At 45.5% G+C, this 21,037-nt stretch overlaps 2 protein-coding genes across 20 annotated transcripts in view; one reads left to right on the top strand and one right to left on the bottom strand.

The window, feature by feature from the left end:
- Nucleotides 1–218: 218 nt before the first annotated feature.
- On the bottom strand, nucleotides 219–18,348 carry NR4A2 (nuclear receptor subfamily 4 group A member 2). 19 transcript variants are annotated; one of them, XR_011253995.1, is made up of 8 exons: nucleotides 18,078–18,266; nucleotides 6,402–6,525; nucleotides 5,053–5,918; nucleotides 4,141–4,270; nucleotides 3,563–3,726; nucleotides 2,468–2,670; nucleotides 1,895–1,952; nucleotides 219–1,768 (listed from the first exon to the last, which is right to left on the bottom strand). XR_011253995.1 is itself a non-coding variant. In XM_069574390.1 (8 exons), exons 3-8 carry the CDS (start codon nucleotides 5,914–5,916, stop codon nucleotides 1,512–1,514), a joined length of 1,797 nt encoding a protein of 598 aa, XP_069430491.1. In that variant the 5' UTR covers nucleotides 5,917–5,918; nucleotides 6,402–6,525; nucleotides 18,078–18,348; the 3' UTR covers nucleotides 219–1,511. The 19 variants fall into 19 exon arrangements, 15 of the variants coding, with proteins under 15 accessions (XP_069430491.1, XP_069430488.1, XP_069430490.1 ...); XR_011253994.1 differs by lacking the exon at nucleotides 18,078–18,266 and adding an exon at nucleotides 8,203–8,534; XR_011253997.1 differs by lacking the exon at nucleotides 18,078–18,266 and adding an exon at nucleotides 8,203–8,446 and having other exon boundaries at nucleotides 5,053–5,740.
- The window catches only part of GPD2 (glycerol-3-phosphate dehydrogenase 2), a 236,629-nt gene continuing 233,127 nt past the window's right edge, over nucleotides 17,536–21,037 (top strand). Inside the window, exon 1 of the mRNA XM_069574386.1 lies at nucleotides 17,536–17,661. The gene's annotated coding sequence lies outside the window, so the exon portion shown is untranslated. The remainder of the gene's footprint in view (nucleotides 17,662–21,037) is intronic.

The raw sequence follows: 21,037 nt of genomic DNA, 5'->3' as shown, positions 1-21,037 counted from the left end.
CACACTGGAAAGTTCTGGTTAAGGAAAAATGTTGTTCTGAATTCTCTGGATAATTAGTTCAATTTTCCAGTTCCTTTTGCCAGAATAGGTCTAGGTTGTCAGTTTGAAACTCAAATGTTGAATAAATGACCTATCCCAAATCAATCTCCAACTCTGTCTATTGTATACTGCTGTTTAGTAATCATTTTTACCTAACTCAGAAAGAAGACAAAATTCTGTTCATTTACATAGTTTATTGTTGTAAACATTAAAATTGTCTTTCTCAAAGAAAGAATTTATCAGGAAAAAAAATCAGCATCTCTAACTGTCATACACCATAGAAAAAAAGGCAGTGATTCATATCATGTGCCATACTGGAAATATACAAAGAAAAATACTACAGAATATGGCAATATTAAAATTCTTACTCAAACATAAAATAATATATTAACTGACAATCTTAGACGTTAAAAAAAAATTCAAAGTGCTCAGTAATTTCCAGGGAGTTATGTATATTATAAGCACTCTGGAAACGGTCAAAAGCTGCTGCATGCAAGTTTTGTTTAGCTTTAGACAACAAAATAATCCAGATATAAACTTTCTTTTATCAACATCAACGGTACATACAACACTTACAAACAAGGAATGTTGGACGGTGTTACAAACACTATGTGTCCCTTTTGTCAGGATTTTCTGATGTGTAATACTTGTGCCCACCTATTTTACAATTGAGAAAATGTTTAAGCTCAGGTAACTACCAATCTTTATAAAATCTAACAGACTACATAGTGTCTGAAATACTATTTATATAATATAGACATTACTGAAGTAGCAAGTGCCTATAACATTTTCAACCTAGAATCAACATGCTTGTCCCTTTTTTGTGTTTTTTTTTTTGCAAACACACTTATCTTTTAGAATTTGTAATATTTATTCATAAATAGGCACAAAATAATTTAAAAAGCCAAACTGCATTGGATAAATTTACAAGCCTTTGCCTTCTTCAACTCATGCCACCCACGTAACATTTAGTTTTACTATATATTACAGCTTTCTTTACAGCAGAAAACTTTGAAATCTTTTAAAGGGCAATACTTGTGGGTCCTCTTACAATGTGTGTGTGTGTGTGTGTGTGTATGTGTATTACATTTATTTTAACTGCAACAACCAAATGTGGCCAAATGTTTTCCATCACACATTAGCAATCTTCCTTCTGAACAATAAAATGATTTTTAAACTAATAATAAAAAGTTTATACCACAGTACTGTGTGTAGTCCGTGTTCTAAATCCAAGATGCCCGGGAGCCAAAATGCCCTTTCAGGTTCTGCCTGCAGGTTAGGAAATAGCAACAGTTTTTGTTTTTTTTTTGTTTCTGTTTTTTTCTTTAGGAATCAAGGGTCAGGATGTATGGAAGGGGAGGGGCTGACTAGAGCTGAGACAGCTCAGGGGGATCTCTCTGCCCTTGTCACTTGTCCCCTCTGGACAGTTTTAGGTTTCTTTCCAGTTTCTCTGAAGTGCATGGAAGGAGGTCTTAGAAAGGTAAAGTGTCCAGGAAAAGTTTGTCAATTATTGCTGGTGGTGGTACCAAATCTTCCAGTTTCAGGTAGAAAATGCGCTGTAGCCCCTGTGTGCAAAGTGTACGGAGTTCTGGGAGCTTCCCCAACAGTTTGGACAAATAGTTGGGGCGGTTCAAGCCCCCATTATTGAAAGTCACATGGTCTTTGAGACAATTTACAATCTTGTTTTGCAGCTCCTCCACTCTCTTGGGTTCCTTGAGACCGTGTCTCTCTGCAGAAAACACAATCAGAAACAAAAGAGGAATGCACTAAGCAGTTAGCTAGCTGACAGGACCAGGGAGGATCGGCGGCAAAGGAAAGTTCAGGAGGAGAAATGCCCTGTGCCTGTGGTACTGACCTGTGACCATAGCCAGGGCAGCAATGCAGGAGAAGGCAGAAATGTCGATGTTCATATTCTGCAAGTTGGAGGAGAATTCAACAATGGAATCAATCCATTCCCCAAAGCCACGAACACATTGCAACCTGTGCAAGACCACCCCATTGCAAAAGATGAGTTTACCCTCCACTGGGTTGGACCTGCAATTAATACCAAAGAGAGAGAGGGGAGAAAAAGAGAGAGAGAGAGAGAGAAAAAAAAAAAAGGCTAAACAACTAATTACTTGAAGAGCAATAAATGAGGGATTTAAGAGGCACCTAATTACCCAAGAGTTAATAAAACGTAGACCAGTGGACCTTGAAAGGGTTTAATTTCATAACAATCAAGAACGCCCCCTATCCCACCTCCATTCTATTGATACAAGGCTTCTATGCTCACTGCTTCCCTTCTCTTCCTTTTATCTATTCCCCTTTCCTTCCTATCTTCTCTTTTATTTCACATCTGTTCTCCTCTCTTTCTTCCTCCACCCCTTTCCCCCCTTTCCTCTCTCTTTTCCTTGATTCCTCTCTTCCTTCATTCCCAGCCTTCCATTACCTGTAGGCTAATCGCAGCACAAATAGTTCTAAGAAAGCCGATTCAAAAAGCAGGTCTTGGTCGGCTTTGGGCAGGTCAGCGAAGCCCGGGATCTTCTCTGCCCAGCCCCTGATGATTTCCATGGAGCCAGTCAGGAGATCATAGAATTGCTGGATATGCTGGGTGTCATCTCCACTCATCTGATAGTCAGGGTTCGCCTGGAACTGGAATTTCATTTTAAAAAGCACTTAATGAGGTTCTCTAAAATATATAACCCGTGAAATTGCTAACCTCATTTCTAGTAGGGGAGCCAGGTTTTTATAACAATTAAACCTCTCTCTGACCAGTAAGGAAATTAGATGTTCCGGGGCAATTAATTCAATTAGGGATGGTGCTATGAGGTCGCTGCTTTAAATATGTAAATTACCATTTTCATACAGACTAAATACAGTGCCAACCAGCCCTGGGAAATGTTCACTCTTATCTCCACAAAACAATTGACACGTTAGTATTCATGCCAGTCCCGGAGTGGGTCTTGAGCAGAGTCACCCTTTGCAAATCTTCATAAAATTGCAGTGCCGTCTAGGTTGCCCGGCATACTTCCTCCAATTAAAGTCCACACATACCTCATAGCTGGGGTAAAAGAGGAATCTGACCACTTGATTCCCCCACCCACTGCCATTCCTGACACCCCCTCGCTTCCCTTTCCCCAACCCCAAGCAGGTGTCCCTCTCCCTGACAGCACCAGAGAAGGTGGGGGTTCAAGCTTCTCCTTGGAGGACTGGGGTAGAACCCAAACGGGGGCTTTTGCATCGCCTCTGGTTTGGGCATCAGAGGCACTAGTGTGAGTATGTGTGTGCACCCAGGCACTGGGAAGGGGCCTTAAAGAGACCTGACCACTGCGGCCCATCTTCTTTTCCTTCCCTTGCCCTGTCCTTATGTCCACACCCCAGCAGCACCATCTTCTGTGGCCCTGCCCAGAGCAGTGAAGCTGGAACCTTGCATGCCTCCTCTGTCCCTTGGGTCTGAGGGGCCTGAGGGGTTACTGACAGGTGTGGGGAAGGGGTCCTGCCCATCTGTCGGTTTGTCCAAATGAAACCCCCTCCAGCTTCTTACCCTGGAATAGTCCAGGCTGGTCATAGCCGGGTTGGAGTCGACATGGGCCCTGACGAGGGCACTGATCAGACTCACCGGGGGCGAAGGGGGAGAGGGCTCCTGGGGGCTCTTCGGTTTGGAAGGTAAACGACCTCTCCGGCCTTTTAAACTGTCGGTGCGAACCACTGCAAAGGAACAGTCGGGTGAGCTCGGCTCCCCCAAGCGGGACCCAGCTGCCGCCTGGACCCCTCCCCAGGGAAGGCCACAGCCGCCGGGGGCGCCCCTGCATCGGGCAGCACAGGGGCCCACTGCTTGTAAAGCCTTTACTGACGAGAAGCATAAAAAATGCGGGGTTGTTTTATGTCTTCTTCCAAATGGGTCGTATAGTTAAAGGCGAGGAGGTCCCGGCGGCTTTCTCTTGGGCAGAATGGGCTGGCATGCAGCTGCCTGGTCATAGAGGCCAGAGGCGGGTGGGAGAAAGCCGGAGAGACCCTCCACTTCCCCTCACCCGGCTCTGGGAAGTAGAAAGCGGGGTTAGGATAGGGGCAGCAGTTTCCCAAAGGCGAATACTGGGGAGTGGGCTGTTTGTCCCAACCTACCTTCTTTGACCATCCCAACAGCCAGGCACTTCTGAAACCGGCAGTACTGACAGCGATTTCTGCGCCGCTTGTCCACTGGGCAGTTTTTATTTGCTAAACACACGTATTTCGCGTTTTTTTGCACCGTGCGCTGCAAAAGGAGACAATAAAGGCCGGGAAAAAAATTTTTTTCTCTTGAAAATCCAACAATTCAGGGAATCCAGGGACAATTTCTGAGAGGACAGGGTCCACACTCCCTCACCATAAACAAACACATACACAACTCCTTCTTATTTTTCCCTTTTTCCTTTCTCTCTCTTTTCTTTCCCCTCCCCCAGGGCATTTAACAGAAGAAAATTGATAGCGTTAACATTTGAGCTAACCTTCCGCTCCTTGCTGTGTTTTATATGCCAAGAGAAGGAGAAGGAGACGCTCAGTAAATACAAATTCGTGGGCATTCATATTATTTACATTCCTTAGAGACCTTCTCTATTTAAAATGATAAGATTATTCAATCAGGATGGCGAAATAAAGAGATCACTTAATTTGACCACAGGGAATTCTGTTCCACTTGGTTAGCTCAGACACGGTTCTCTGTCCTAACCAATTTCAATCTGAACCAAGAAGACAGCTCCTAGCACATGCAAATGACCCTCTTCCAGCTCAGCTCCAGCAACTTCAGGCGGGGGGCGGCCAGGGTCGGCCTCGTGAGGAGATGCGACCCCGGGTCTCCCCGCCTTCCTACTTGCCCTTCTCAGGCACCCAGAAACCCCTGCCACAGCCCAGGAGCGGAGGCAAGGCAGCTTCCAAGGACCCAGGGAGTCGCCAGGGACCAGTGAGGGTCCACAGCCTGCGCCCCAGCGGAGCAAGCACTCTGAGGCGCTGGGCAGTAGGGGGCCCCTACCTGCCTCCTCCGCCCCCGACCTGGCTCACCTTAAAGAACCCTTTGCAGCCCTCACAGGTGCGCACGCCGTAGTGCTGGCAGGCCGCGTTGTCGCCGCACACAGCGCACAGCCCTTCGTTGGACGGGGAGCCCCGCGACGGCGGGGAGGGCACCTGCGTATCGAGCAGCTGCGACGCGTGGCCGATCTGCAGGCCAGGGAAGCCCATGGATGCGGGCTTTCGGATGGGGTTGGGCACGGCGAAGGTCTGCCCGTCCACCACGTGGTGGCTGCCCGCTGGCTCCGGGTTCATGGGGACGTGCAGGGGCCCATCGAAGCGCATCTGGCAGCTAGACACGGGGGTGCCGGGGGGTGACTGCTTAAAGGAGAAGAGGGAGAGGCGGGAGACCGGCGTTTTCCTCTGTTCGATCATGTGGGTGGTGGCCACGTAGTTCTGGTGGAAGTTGTGGAGGGAGCCTGGGTCGTCCCACATGGGGCTGTGCTGCACCTGGAAGCCCGGGGTGGTGGGCGTCGGGGGCGAGGAGGGCTTGTAGTAAACGGACCCGGAGTGCGGCATCATCTCCTCGGACTGGGGGGGCAGGTGGCTGTGTTGCTGGTAGTTGTGCATCTGAATGTCTTCTACCTTAATGGAGGACTGCTGTCCGGACAGGGGCATTTGGTACAAGCAAGGTGGCTTGACGTCGTAGCCTGTGCTGTAGTTGTCCATAAAGGTACTGAAGCTGGGGAGAGAAGTGGTGGCAGTGATTTCAGTGTTGGTGAGGTCCATGCTAAACTTGACAAACTCTGGAGTTAAGAAATCGGAGCTGTATTCTCCCGAAGAGTGGTAACTGTAGCTCTGAGAAGCGGGGCTGGCTCCTTGAGGCGAGGACCCATACTGCGCCTGAACACAAGGCATGGCTGGAAATGAAACAGGGTAATATACACTCAGCCTGGTCAAGTGAACACTTTCTCCCGGGCTCGGGTACACCTGGAGCTACACCGGCAGCCCGCAGCGGTCAGAGAGCAAGAAGGGGCGCGAGAGGAACGGCGGAGAACGCGATTACTGCGGATCGGAACAGTGCGGGGCAAGGAAAGGCTGACCCAATAAAGACCCTGAACTGGAAAGTTATTAGGGTCTCCATTCCCGGATATTTCCAACGCCCCCCCTTCACCCCTTTCAGGAGTATTCCCGTTCCCAGGAGCCTTTCCTCTGAAGCTCGGGTTCAGCAAGCTCAATCCAGAAATGAAGTTGAATTGCACAATGAGAAACTTGTTCCCGAAGGCGATGGGTTGGGGAAAAAACTTAAGTTGCAGGGTTTGCGGGGAAAGATCGCTCGCATTGCCCTGTTTCTTGATGTTTAAGGAACTCAAGGGAGGGGGAAAAAATGAAGTGGCACTAACCTTCAGCCGAGTTACAGGCGTTTTGGAGAAAATTAAAGGTGGACAGTGTCGTAATTCAATGAAGGACAAAGTTTCCAAGATTTTTAGAAGAGCAGTGGAGAGCCCAGCCTGTCAGATCTCCTCCCTGAAATGAAGACACAGGAAGCCTTAGGGTGAATTTCTGGACTGATTTGGTCGGACATCTGTATCACTAGGCAGGCCGTCTGTGCCCTTCTTGATTGTTTAATTAGAAATTACTCTGTAGCCTTTATCAAACTTAGCAGTTAAAATGAATGTGTAAAAGAGATGGCTGGAAACAGAAATGTTCACCCATGGACTGTGTTAATCTTGGCAGAGAGAGGATTCTAAAGGAGGAAAGTTATTCCATGTACTTAGTTAATACTTATGATGAAATAAATTAGCCCCTTTGCTGGGTATGTGTGGGGCAGTGGGAGGGAGTGTCATTTCCATTTTAGTTTAATTCAGAACTAAATAAGAAGAAACTAGGGTTTAATAAAACACAGCATTGGAACCTTCTCCTGATTTTTTTTCCCCTGCGGTGAAATTGGCTTTTCATCTAGTAGAAGTCAAGAATATAAAATGTAAAAACAATCTCTCTCTCCACCCTTAGGAAGGTACAAAATGTTAGTAAGGCCTGGGGAGCCCTGAAGGCAATCTGAATAGAAGCATCTGGATTTCCTAAGAGCTTCTGACTGAGCACTGGGTTTGGGGATACAGGTGAATTGGCATTCACTTTTCCAGGAAATGGCTTTCATCTTTAATGGCCAAGGGGTGGAAAGAGGGGACCATATTTTGTCAAGAGCATCTTAGGTGAGTTGCAGAGAGAGGGAAATACTGCTTATCCAATATTGGCACCAGTGGTAGAAGCACCTCTCAGCATAGCAAGCTGAGCACCTTCCCTATCCAGCCTTGCACAATCTGCCTACTTGCTGGAACAAGGCATTCTTCTGTCCTAGTAATTTTCAGATGTTCCCACTTGGAAGGCATTCTAGAGCATAGACAATTTTATTACTAATGAAACAGAAAGCCAAACATCCAAGTCTCTTTTCCTCCCCCACCCCCCACCCCCGTCATAGTCTTGCTTCATGGAGGAGGGAGGGTAACCAGAAAAAGTGGGAAGAAAGGGACTCTTGACCACCCCCCACCCCCAGCCCTTGACAGATATGCCTGTGCTGGATATTAACCCTCTGGTAACTCCGCAGCTTCATAACTACTCTAAATATTCTGTCTCTCTCTCTGTCAAACTCACAAACAAACGCGGCACACGTGGAAACCAGAAATTTTCAAGCAACTTAATAACAGGTCACTCTACCAACCACCTCTCCTCACTCAACAATACCCAGGAAACACGGGCACGCTTGTCCAGCCGCGGTGACACAGTTCCCAAGCAACACATAAACTGAAGAACTCTCTCTCCCTGTCACCTTCTGGGCCGCATCCAGGCCCCTCTTATACACAGGACTTGGGAGTCTACGTGTCCAAAGACCTAAATCAATTCCGCACCAAGAGCAAACTTTGCGCACATTTCCGCGGGCAAGTCCGCAGCTCCCCAAATTGTGCAAGCTCCCTTCACGTCCACCAATGAGGAGCCAGGAAGCCTCTGCGGGGTGGCAAAGCAGGAGTTCCGACAAATGCCCTCTGGAGCTGCGCACACCTACTCCCCATCCTCCGGCCCTAGTCGCACTCCGAGCCTCCGGCGCCCACTTCCAGAGAACCTGCACCAGACAAACGGAAAGAAGAGACGTGCAAAAGAAGAAAGAAGGATAATAGAAGGCGAGCTGTGCCAGCCGCACCTACTCACTTAGGAGTTCTCTGCGTCTCTCTTCATTCATTCAACTCGGCCGAAGTGTAGTTCCCTCCGGGAGTCTGGGTGGCAGGGTCGGGGAGGGGTGGGCGAGAGGGGCGAAGGGAATCGCGGCACCGAGAGCGGGGAGGGAGCAGGAGAAAGCTGCCGGCTGGGCAAGCGAGCGGGACCGCGGAGCTTAGCGCGAGCCACGGGGCGGACTGGCCCTGGCCGCCAATGTGCCTTTGTTTATGTGGCTCGCGCTGCCGCTGCCAACATTCACCTAAAGTCTCCGCGCGTCAGCGCGCGTCAGCGGCCCGCCGCCCAATCGCCGCGCGGCCGCTCTCCCCAGACTCCTGGCCAGCGCTCGCTTTGGTATATTTCCGACCTGACGTCACGAGCAGGGCCGATTTTAAGGTGGGAACTGTTCAGGGTTCACCTTGGTAGCCAGCTAGGTTTTTTTCTTTTTCCGAAAGAGGTGTGACCTCTCCACTCAGGTCCGCGCAACCCGCAGCGCCTCGACATCTCACCTCACCTTCCCCCCACCACCCCCCCCGCGCCATCGCTGCCGCCCAGCAGCTCACACGTGGGGGAAGGTGCAACAAAAGCCCGGCGGAAGGGAACCCAAGCGTGGGCCAGGTACCCGCACCTGGAATCGCACGAGATGGGGCGTGCCTGGCAGCGCCCTAACCTCATCCACCCACGACTGCCACCCCCGTTAGCGGAAGTGAGTGCAGATGTCCCATGACACGAAACGCTCAGAGGGCTCCTACAATTGGCGTGGGATTTCCCTAGTCCAGTGCATCCCCCTTTTCTCTCTTTTCCTGTCCCTGGCCTTCTCCTCTGGCATATCGCACCCCCGCGCCCCAACACACACACTCTCCAAAGTGGAAGAGTAAGGAGGGCCTATTTTCTGTGTTCCCTTCTTTCCTGGCAGGGCTCACGTGCGAGGGAGGACGTGGTGCGTGGGGAGGGGAGGGAAAAGGAAAGGGTACCCGTGACCCAGCCCTTCAGGGATCCCAAAAGTCAGAGTGAAGCGTCGCCCTCTTTCCTTTCGCCGACAATGCAGCCGAGCAACGGGCAACAGGTGTGTTCTGCAGAAAGGTGCTTTAGTCTCACCTTTTACCAACTCTCATACTTCGACACTCCTGGGTGCCCATCAACTCGTGCCTTTTCACGAGTTTTAGGAAAATAAATCGACCCTCTTCTGAAGCACCAGGGCGCTGGAAGCCACAATCTGAGAGCCAAGGGGGCAAGATTAAACCCGGGGACACACAGGACGAAGCTGGCTGGATCTCTCCGAAGCGCACTTTGTGTGGTTTCAGCTCTCCCAGGAGAGGGCCCGGCAGGCGGCCGGAGCTCGCCGCACCCCCGTGGTCGCCCTAGCTTCCGCCGACTCCCATTCGCAAGGCAATCCACCCTCCAGACTGAGGGCGCAAGGCGCTCTCCAGCAAAGAAACAAGATTCTCCCGGGAGTCAGCCCGCTTCCTGGTTCCTGGACCCGAGCTGGCCGGGCTTTGGGACTTCTCCAGTGGAGCGGGGGGAGTCACCCGGGGAGGGAGGGTTCGGAGGCGTCCCCTTCATCCGCCCGCGAAGATTTGCAGCCGCCCCTCCCTCTTGGTGTGGCTGCGGGACCCCTTTGTACCCCTCATCCTGATGTTCCCAGTACAGGCGGGCCGAAAGTGCCTGGGAACTCTCCAAATCCCGGAGCCGCTCAGTCCTAATCTGCACCCCCAGCCCCCGCCTTTGCCCGCTCCCGCCGCTCCTGCTCCTCGGCGGCCGGAGAGGCATTGCCATCAAGTGCCCCGAGAAGCCACAGGCTCTTCCGCGCTGCAGCCTCGGGAAAACCTACGTGACCACCTTAAGTTCCCCCAGATGTTGCGACTGCCGCTGCTGCCGCCGTAGCGGCTCGGCGGTGCCCTAGCGGGCAAGAGAAAAAATAAAACCAGGAAGTGTGTGAGAATGTGTGTGTGTGTGTGTGTGTGTGTTGGAGGGGGCGTGTTGTGGTGGCGGGTGAGGGTGTGCAAGTAGGGGGATGAGGGGAGGAGGGGGAAGAATAGCTTATTAGCATGAGCTGGGTAGCGTCAGCGCCCTGTGGGCAGAAGCTATTCCACGCGAACGAAAGGGAAAAAGTGAGAGTTTGGAGAGCCGGAGAGAAGGAAAGGGGTGGGGGTGGCGGTGACGCAGGGGCGCAGGCATTGACGCACCCGCCCAGCTGGGCCCAAAATAGCAGCAGCGCTAGCTCTGTGGCGCCCTCCCGGGTTCCCTTCCCCTTCCGCAAGGGAGCAGGGCGCGGCCTGAGGGTGCTTTCCTTGATCCCAGCGGTGGGCCAGGCTCCCAGCAGCTATTTTCAGGCAGTTGGAAACTCAAGTGCAGCCATGCTGGGGTGGCAGTTATTATTTTTTAATATATTTCTAGGAAGGCGGGGGCCAGGAGAACTTTAAGGTTGTAACCACCACTCTCCAAACACAAATATGCAGATCTTAAGGAGGTGCATTCCCTCCACACGCTCCTCCTCCCTTAAACCATTTTTAAAAACAATTGGCTTTAGCCCGGGGTGAGTCTGCGGACAGTTTGAAAATTCTCTCCCAGTGAATGGAAAAGGTGTGCTGGAGTTTCTTAAAGTGAACTCAAGAAGACAAACACTGTAATATGAAGCATTATTCTGTCACAGCAACCTGTCGAGTCTGGCTTCTTGGTAACAGCCTTCGCTCAAGTCTTTTATGCGCCCAAGATCGAAACGCAGTTCTCACAACAGCTTATTGTTAACAATTATTAGTAACTGGGAATGAATCGAATATAACATCAACATGCGAGGGGAAAGAAGTGGCTTTTTGGCCTTCTTTTCTACAATCCATATGAGTTCTCTCCTCCTCAATCCCTATTCTACAATAGCTGCTAGGAAGTGCGTCTTCTTATTAAGACACATCAGAATCAAGACCGATACTCTCTTAAACCACTTACTGGGTAAGCTGTTTTTTGGGTTGGCGTTTTTGGTAGGGCTCAGATGTGCTCCGGGTGGAAAGGATCCGGTAGACATTAGAAAGTGTAAAAGAGAACCACCATGCTCAAAACACCAGACTCTTGTGTCCCCAACAGATTCTCATGAAAGGAACAGGTCTCAGTAGAAGGGCCAATGTCTGTAATTGACTGATGCTGTCAGTAGGGGGCCTGACTCCACAACATTCAGGATGATCCATCACACAAATACATGCACAAGCACACACACACCATCACACAAACACACACACAAGCACACACCGTCATACAAATACACGCACAAGCGCGCGCGCGAACACACACAAACACACACACCCCTAGCTATTTACTACTTAGTCAAGCTCCAGGAGATCCTGCAGCAGGCCCAGATATTCATATTCTGCTGGAATTCATAAATAACTACAAATCTTTGATTCTCTTCTATTTTTCTCAAAAAGGGAAACAGTTTAACACTGGAATTGGGTTCACAATAGATTTTCTTTATTTCCACCCACCCGTATTTAACTCACTGTCAGGTCACAGAGGAAAAAAAAATCAAAATGTTAATAAAATCTTTCATTTTATCACCAAGCAGTTCAAATTGGCATATAGTTTGGAAAAATGAAAGCATGTTTTAAAATCCTATGATTACATGTTTAAATAAATTATAGTTTAGAAGAGGATTCCTGTGGGTGTATTTGCTAGTACATAAGAGAATGCTTTTGTGCATAGAGGTTTAATTACACATATAATGGAATCAAAATGTAGAATTGAACAACCTTTTAGAAAATGTTCAAATGATGCTCTAGGCTAAAAGAAACTGAAATGCTGCATTTATATGACTGCAATCCTACAAGATTCTTGAATGTAAATAGATTCTTGAATATAAACTACTTTATAACTCAATTAAAATGACAACAATGTTTCTTTCAGGGCCCAGAATCTGATATCTTTAAATTATTGCCACGTATAAATACATAAAGTTACCCCAAATGAAGGTCAGTATTTTTAACAATTTAAAATAAATGGGAATAAAAACTGATCCTACCTGTAAGAGCTCCTTTTTTTGAAACCAACTAAAATTACAATATTATTATTTCTGTCAATATACAGTATTATATGACCTCAGAAAAAGCACATAGGAAAATAATATTATCTTTTATGATATTAGCCAGTATGAAGCAGAACATATTGGTGTATATATATAACATTTTCATAAAAAACAATGTAAATAATACATACTCAAATCTAAATCGAAGCGTTTTATTTTATGCAAGGCTAAGCAGATTATATTTAATAAAACTGAGATTTTTGGTATGATTTAGAAAGCAAACATGGATTTAATTCTTAATTCTATGGAATCCTTAATTCCATAAGGATTCTCTATCATAATTCTTGGGAAAGGGATCTTCAGGGATTTATTTCACTATTCTCCCCAAATGTACTCAGAGTAGCCCTTAGGTCTCATGGTTAAAATATAGTAAACAGACACAACTGTTATGCTATAAGAATCAACTTGAAGAAATTTCATAACATTAGTTAATGGAATCTATGTTAAGCATAAAAATGAAATTATTTTAGGTTATATTTGGACAAATTTCATGTCATTTGTTGTCATTCAGTTTTATATTAGTGATAGAAATTTTCACTTTGAAAAAAAATCTCAGTTTCTGAAAATACAAAATCATTTTTTAATATGGAAGGTTTCTGGTTATTTACTTTGCCATTTCACTAGCATTAAAAAGATATTAATCAACCAATTATTTTTTCCTTTTCTATGAGATGCCTAGAGAATAAGTAAAATGCTTAGCTGGTAATTTACATTTTGGGTAGTTGTGGCTTTCACTCAGTTTTACCCAGCCCATTTTTCACCCCAAATCACTTAATCCAAAGATTTTAAAAACTGATTCTTACTTTGATACAGAACTCAGTTCTAGAAATGTATAAAGATGTGCAGAAGAAAACAGCTCTCATTTTTTCTAGAAGCATCTACTTGTAAATTAAAATTATAAAACTGAACATATGGTAAAACCTCATGCCACTCAAAAAGTATTTTGCATAATAAAAATCCTTCATCTTTTCTCTAATTCCTGACTCTCAGTAACTACTCCTAAATACTTTTAAATTAACCACTTAATACTTTTTTTTGTTACTGTGGTAAAACACAAATAAAAATTACCATCTTACGATTTTAAATGTACAGTTTAGTCGTGTTAAATACAGTCATCCTGTTGTGCACCCATCACCACTACTCACCCCCATAACTCTTAATCTTATAAAACTCTAACTCTGTAACCACTTAACAATAATTCTCCATTCTCCCCTCCTCCCACACCTAGCAACCTCCAATATTTTCTTATGTAAGACTTCTTTTTGATTAAGTAAGGAAGGGTTACTTGTGGTTTTAGATTTTATTGCTAATTTCACTAAACATGGGAGTCATTAAAAAGTACAAAATCCTGAAAAATGCTTTAACGGTTTTGAGAATAAGGTGCTATATGCTAAGAAAACACCAAGGGCATTTGAAATTGTAACAGTAGCTAATAACATCAGTAACTATCATAGTACTATGTAGGATTTTCTTTTAGTAGATAAAACACATACACTTTGCAAGATTCTTCATTGTATGTAACAGCTAGCTAGTTTTTAATTTTACCTTTAATGTTAAAATAACCACCTTTTTTTCCTCAGCCAGTTCCTGGCTTATAGGAACTTTTCAATTTTATAAAAACTGAAGACATGTTATTGATATATTATGACAAAGACATATATGCCCTCTTCTTCAACATAATTCTGCAATTAACAAGCCTACAATTTTAACATTACAAAAGTAACTTATAGAAAGGACCCTTATAGTGATAAGTAATAAATCTAATTACCATATTCTTTGAATAGATGTAATATAAATTTCATTGCTCACTTAAAAGTTCTAAAGTTAACAGCATAAACTTGAAGTTGAGTAATTAAGTAATCCTTATATAGACACTTATTAAAGTATTTATACATATTATCTTAAATCTACATCTATCATTTTGCCAATTAAAATTAGGACTTTAATTGCAATTAAGTAATTTAATTGCCAATTGAACAGCAAAATTGCTAAGTGACTAATTTTAATGCCTATTTTAATTACCAATCATGACTGGGGAGGGAGCTAATCAAGTTACATCAAGCAGTACCAGAGTAATGATGTGAAGAAAAAAAAAAGTAGAACAAACATTCAAGGCTACATGCTTTAAAAAAAGAAACATAAATAAATGCAAACACAATCTTATAAATGTATAAAAATACTGTATTTCAATATCTGAGTACAGAACATGAAATAGAACAAGATTAACTAAAGAAGCCTCTGTCAATCTTCAAAGTAAGGAAAACCAAATCAAATTTTTATGTATTTACATGGCCCTCACACTAACCCAGATAAAAACAAAGCTGCATATAGTTGAGAATAAAAGACTGTTTCCTGCTTGGCTGGTTAAATATTTACAGATTGACAGTTTTTATTTTTTTTAATTTAAATGAAAGGTTATAAAAGAGAAACAAGTTTCCAACACAGCAATATGGGTTTTAAATTTGAAAAGCAAACAGGGCCAGTGCAGTGGGCCTGTATACTCTTTCCTGAGGGTCTCCTCCCCACCCCCACCCACTCGAATGACGTGTTCTAATAGAGGCCTAATGCCTATCCATAACTTGTTCCATATTACCTTGAGAAAGGCGTAAATCTGTCCTATCTTAAATAATTTAAAATACATTCATAAGTAAAAAAGATAAGAAAGCACTGAGGATTACATCACAATTAAAATTACTCAGAGCATGGGGAATATACCTTGTCCTGATAGTATTTCTTCACTTTCAGTTAAAATATACTTGCCAGCTCAAGATAAACCAGCAGGCAACCAGAAATACTGATGAAAATCTTGGCCAATACAAACACATTTTCAAAAGTTTTCACATTCAAATTCTCAGATTAGCAGTATGGAAGGGCCATATTGAAAGAGGGAGGTGAAGTTAGGAGCTTAAAAATTAGAAAGTGATTCCCTGATAGACAATAACAATGCCAGTACTTTCAAGCTAGAGGGATCGCCTTGGCAGCCAGCCACCTCATCTAGAGTAACAATGGACATCCATCAAATCTTCACTTCAAATAAGTCATGATGCAAGATGCACATCTTGTTTTTGTTACTATATATGTATACCAAATACACACATAGTTTTTGTCCACAAGTGGGCCTGAAATTATGAACAATGTATGTAATATTTTAACTTGAGAAAAGGCAAATATTGCTGCTTAGGATTTTATGTACTAATGGATTTGAATTGTGAAATAAAGCACAGCAGGACTTTCAGCCTGGCTTTTGAAGAACGAAAACGTTAATAATCACTGGGCTTGACAAAAGCCTGCAGTATCTGCTCATGACAATAACAGCTTTATAAGGTGAGTTCTGTGTGACTGATTAAAGGACACACTAACAACCTATTCAGAAGTCATGGAGATGTAGTCATGATTAACAGCCTCACTACAGATCAAGGTTAAAACTCATTGAATGCTGATGCTACAGAGAAATACAATTTCAGCCATTAAAAGATTACCCAAAAACAGTCTCCAGTAAGGGTTGTCATAACTCAGATATATCTTATTTTGTTCTGTATAAAATTTTCTATTTACATACACAAAAGATTATTTCATAATTATCAAAATCGTTGCCCAGACTCAAGCAAATCACTTATTACAAAAAGAAAAAAAAGATGTTATCTTGTAATTTAAAAATGAATTATGAAACTTGTATGACTGAAAATGTTTTCAGACTATGTCTATTTTGTGTATTACCCTAGTTTATCAGTTCACATGAATTAATGTGGTTTATGTATTGTTGGAAGCAAAATCTTTTAAAAGATAGTACGCCCACAGCTTTCATATATCCCTTAATAGGAAAAAGTTTTTTAAGAGTTGTAGCATTTTACTTTGTTTACCCTTGTTTCTTGTCTTGCAATGTTGCCTTTCTGTATTAGTGAAGGAAAAAGGAGGGATACAGGAAAAGACAACCATGTTTATAATCTGAAATTAGAGCCAGTCAAACATTTTATTAATCACCAGGATATTTTTTAAAAGACCTGGGAAATATTACAGAATCATTCTACTAGGATCTAACAGTAACTTCAGTATGCTGTCACTGACATGTACGGAAGAAAAAAAAAAACCACCAGTACCACCACAGACAGAATTCAAGTTCAGGTACCCGCATAGTTGAGGGTGTGGATTGCCCGGGAGGGAACAGAAACTTTGCTAAGGAGGTCCCTATATTTCATATTTTTGAGTACATTTTTGTAAGTTACTTTCCTAAGAATGAAGTATTAAAAAAACAGAATTTCAAAGAGTTAATAAGTGGATTTAGGAGTTATAGTGGAACGATTCACAAAATAGATTTTTCTTGGGAGAACTTTAATTTGGGGAGTTATGAAAATATGGTGTTCCTGATGATTGCTCTTAAGTAACTAGCTCTGGAAATCGTATTTCCTATTTCTCCATAATCTCTTCAATTAGTATTTGGTCAGTTGATTGGCAATTACCAAGACAACAGTTTCGCTAAACTTTTATAAACTGTAAGGGGGGGGCGGGGGAAGAAGGACAATACAGAAAGGGATTTTTCAGCCAGAATGGTTTCACAGAGCCCCTCACACTACAAATAGATGTTATAAAATTTGAAATGTAGCTCTGAAGTTCAATTCATACCACAGAAACTGTGGGATGCTATCTTCCTGTTGTTATAACGTATCAGGTCAAGGGATATAAATTGTACCAGGTAATTCATTTTGCCGTTCAGAGAGTCATTAAGTTCCTCCCTGAATATATGTGATTGATATCCCTGGAGGTGAAAGGCTAACGGAACCATATGGCAACATGTTGCATTCCGTATGCTATCTGCCCATCCGTGCTTAAGCTGCCATTAGCAACATCTGTACCTAACGGAAATCCAGCTGCGCCGACGCCGGCTGACGGAATTGTACTTGGGGGGAAATCTAGCTTAGCGCCATTAACTTGAGACTCAGAGTCTATCTACCAGGACGGATGGAAGCTTTCACAATTAGACGAGACGACACAAATGCTTTATTAAAGTTTAATTTTGAACTCCCAATTAGCGAAACTGCATTACAAATCGATTGCAATTTCCTAGAAGGCACAGCAAGTTCTCTGCCTGCCTGCCACGTGCGAGAGGCTCCAGAGCTAGCTTGCCCAGCTCCCGACGGCTGAAAGGGGATGGTTCAGAGCCGGTCTCCGTGTCCCAGGAAGTCCCTAAAATCCTCGCCAGCCCCTCCTTCCGCGGGGCGGGGGCGGGGAGGGCGAGGGGAGGGCTCCCAAGTCCCCGGCGAGGAGGAGGAGCGGGAGGGGGAGGGGCGGCGGCGGATGGGGGGTGGGGGCCTCTAGCGTCCTGGCCTCTCGAAGGAGCCTCAGCTAGTCACGCAGAAGTTTCTCTTTCGCTTCTCGCGCCACACACCCAGGTTGGCTTCCTGCGCGCCGGCCAGCGGGGCGGAGAACGGGGAGTGGAGGGGAGACAAGGGTCCCAGAAGGGCTGCCCGGCGTCCACACCCACCCCAGCTCCCCTCCCCCGACCCAAACAAAGCCCCCGCTCCTGGTCCAGGATACGTTACCTGCCCGGCGCTCCCGGCCCCTCGGTCACCGCGTCCCCCGCTGGGCGCGCCTTGGGCGGGTCCCGCTCCCCGGGACGCACAAAGCGGTCGCCCCCGGCCGGCTAAAGCCCCCTGTCTCGTCATGTTGCGGGGCCAGAAGGGAAAGCGGGGGGGGGGGGTGGGAATGGAAGCGGTTGGGGTGAGGGAAACTTACTGATTAAATTTTTTAAAAAGAAAAGAGAAAAGCAGCTGGCGGGGCCCGGCCAGGGGCAGAAGAGGCCGGTTACCTTTCGGGGGGTCGCGGGCGAGAGGAAGGGGGGGTCGGGGAGCGGCTGCCCGCCCCCCTCCCCCGGCCCCCAGCGGCGACGGCAGCTGCACACACAGAACCCCATTGTCGCCGGCGCCCGGCGCGCAGCCCCGCGGACTCGGCCCCGCGGCCAAGCGCGTCAGCGGTCCCGTCAGTCGGGCCGGGCTCCGTGACGCGCGCGCAGCCCGCGCTATAAATAACCCGCCGCTGGGCGGCCCGGGCTGCTTTCCAGTGACGCCGGGGCGAGGCGCGGGAGGAGGAGGGCGAAAGGAAACAATAAAACCGCCCGCCGCCCTCCTCCTCGGCTTCCCTCCGCCCTCTCTGACCGCCCTCGGCCCTTCCCTCCGTACTCTCTTGTCCCCGCCCCGGCCTGCCTAGCCCGGAGCCGCGCGCGCTTGTGGGAAGGACCTAGCAGAGCCAGCGGGAAGATCCCGGGGTCGAGACCCATGCCTCTCCTCCCGGGCAAGAGGAGGCCTCCTTCCACACCCGGGAAAGGGCTGGCGCCGGGAACTTGGCAACGAGTTAACAGGTCGCTGAGTTACTCCCACGTTGATTTACACAACTTGATGCTTGCTCCGCTTTCTCACACCCTTTTCTAGTTCAGGTCCGGTGTGTTTATGGCAATAAACTCTTTATTCAAAACAAAGACTTCCCCGTTAAACGTCCTCATCTAGCGTATTTTAAAGTATATGCCTATGTTTGCATCTCATTGAGTCCTGCCTACATCCTATCTGGACAGTATGCTTTTTTTCTTAAACTCCACCGGGATTACTTATATAGGTTTTTATGGGGCCAGGCCTGTGTTACTGTTTTCATTTGGGTAGTTGTATAAAGTGTGCAGTAGAATCAGCGTGGGCGTGAATTCCATGACTCATGCATTTAGTCCTAGAGCCTTCGTACTCTTTTTGGCCTTGAACATACCATAGGCCTTGAACACTGAACATTTGAATTTTCCAGTCTATAATCTTTCAACGTCCTAGCTTTCATCAGTGCTGCCATTTAAAGGGGGCTTTCTCTATAAGTAATTTTTTTTTTTTTTGGCCCTTGGGACTTTCTGTTCTAGCTACCATATTTAGGCCATTCTGTCCCACATCCGGACACTCCTGCTTTCTATTATGGTGCGCATATACAACTGGAGGCAGTCTGTTTGTTCCAGGAACCACCATTTAGTCTATTAAACAAGAATAGTAGTTCTTCTTGAGCAAAAGATCTCAGGTGTATGAACTCCACATTTTCTGGGATGGTGATACGTAATTTGCAGAAGCCAGCAAAGTTTTGAAGTGACCAGGCATGGATAGAGTGAATTAAAGGGGCTGAGAAAGTGGTTCTTGGCTCACAATCAGGACAAAATAATATAGTGAAGAATTGCCTGAGCCGGTTTTCAGGTTTTAGTTATATTTTCATTGCTTCTCTCTATGCCTTCTTGCAGAAATTAGTCTGTCTCTGCTTCAGATTCCTCATCTCCAAAATGAAGGACAAGTGGTTTCTAAGCCCCTTTCAACACTAGCATTGTAGGATTCTAAAGGCTATAACTGGGTTCAGGTGTAAAGTTACTAATGTGTCTTATGGAAAAAAGGTAACCAAATACAGAATTATTCAATCTTCCTGTAGTTTATTATGTCGTACATTTTTCAGAAAGAAAATATATTAGGACTACTAAAGAAAAAGAATGAATTCATCTCTATCATTAAAACTATATTAAGAGGAAAAAATAGTTGTCACTATTTGCTTTGTACAAATGACAGCAAACACAGTTATGGTCTGATGATGTCTTAGGCCCTTTCCAATGTCATATTCACCACATGAGTGAATAAATTATGAGTAGCAAAATATTCAAGGACCACTTTCTCCAATTTTGCCCCCAAACCTGGCTTGTATGGTCTTTAGGAGGAAGTTTTCAATTGAAAGACATTAAATTGTTTATCCATCAGCAGTATTTATGAGACAAGCAAAAGTTAGCTCGTTGACCACCAGAGAGTCAAAATTTACCTCATTCTCCTGTATTCAGGTTGGGGAAAGGCAGAAAACATAAAAGCAGAAGAAACAAGTTTAGAGCCAAAGCATTTGCTTCACAGAGACACCACCAAAGTGTGATCGCAACTAAAAGTTAACCAGTATTTTCCCGGTTCCAAAAGCACATCTGTCTCCCGTTTCCATAAAATGTTCTGTATCTCTGATTTAATTTCATCTTAAAGTTCTTTCTTCTGGAGCTTATAAAGAGGTATTTTTCTTTCACTGCTACTTTTCTGAAACTTTCAATTTCTCACATAGTTTTAAACTCTTTTGCTTATTTCTTATCCTTTTTTCATGCAGCTGTGGAATGTAACTTAAACTTTTAGAGTAAGAGAACAGATTTGGGGGCGTGGGGGGATGGGACAAATTAAGAGAGTAGCATTGAAACCTACATCCTACATTCAGTTCAGTTCAGTTCAGTCGCTCAGTTGTGTCTGACTCTTTTCGACCCCATGAATCACAGCATACCAGGCCTCCCTGTCCATTATCAACTCCCGGAGTTTACCCAAACTCATGTCCATCAAGTCAGTGATGCCATCCAGCCATCTCATCCTCTGTTGGCCCTTTCTCCTCCTGCCCCCAATCCCTCCCGGTATCAGGGTCTTTTCCAATGAGTCAACTCGCATGAGGTGGCCAAAGTATTGGGAGTTTCAGCTTCAGCATCAGTCCTTCCAATGAACACCCAGGACTGATCTCCTTTAGGATGGACTGGTTGGATCTCCTTGCAGTCCGTGGGACTCTAGACAACACCACAGTTCAAAAGCACCAATTCTTCAGTGCTCAGCCTTCTTCACAGTCCAACTCTCACATCCATACATGACCACAGGAAAAACCATAGCCTTGACTAGATGGACCTTTGTTGGCAAAGTAATGTCTCTGCTTTTTAATATGCTGTCCAGGTTGGTCATAACTTTCCTTCCAAGGAGT

The sequence above is a fragment of the Ovis canadensis genome, chromosome 2, assembly GCF_042477335.2.
Source record: "Ovis canadensis isolate MfBH-ARS-UI-01 breed Bighorn chromosome 2, ARS-UI_OviCan_v2, whole genome shotgun sequence".
NCBI classification, from domain to species: domain Eukaryota; kingdom Metazoa; phylum Chordata; class Mammalia; order Artiodactyla; family Bovidae; genus Ovis; species Ovis canadensis.
The sequence above is the reverse complement of the archived record's forward strand: the minus strand, read 5'-3'. Positions and strand labels throughout refer to the sequence as shown.

What these genes read in the sequence shown, in the direction of transcription:
- NR4A2 (XM_069574390.1), bottom strand. Translation starts at nt 5,916, where the DNA reads ATGCCTTGTGTTCAGGCGCAGTATGGGTCCTCGCCTCAAGGAGCCAGC. An exon ending in CCAGCCTGGACTATTCCAGG is followed by an intron (nt 2,671 to 3,562) that starts GTAAGAAGCTGG and finishes ATGAAATTCCAG; the next exon opens with TTCCAGGCGAACCCTGACTA. An exon ending in GTGCTGCGATTAGCCTACAG is followed by an intron (nt 2,074 to 2,467) that starts GTAATGGAAGGC and finishes TATTAATTGCAG; the next exon opens with GTCCAACCCAGTGGAGGGTA.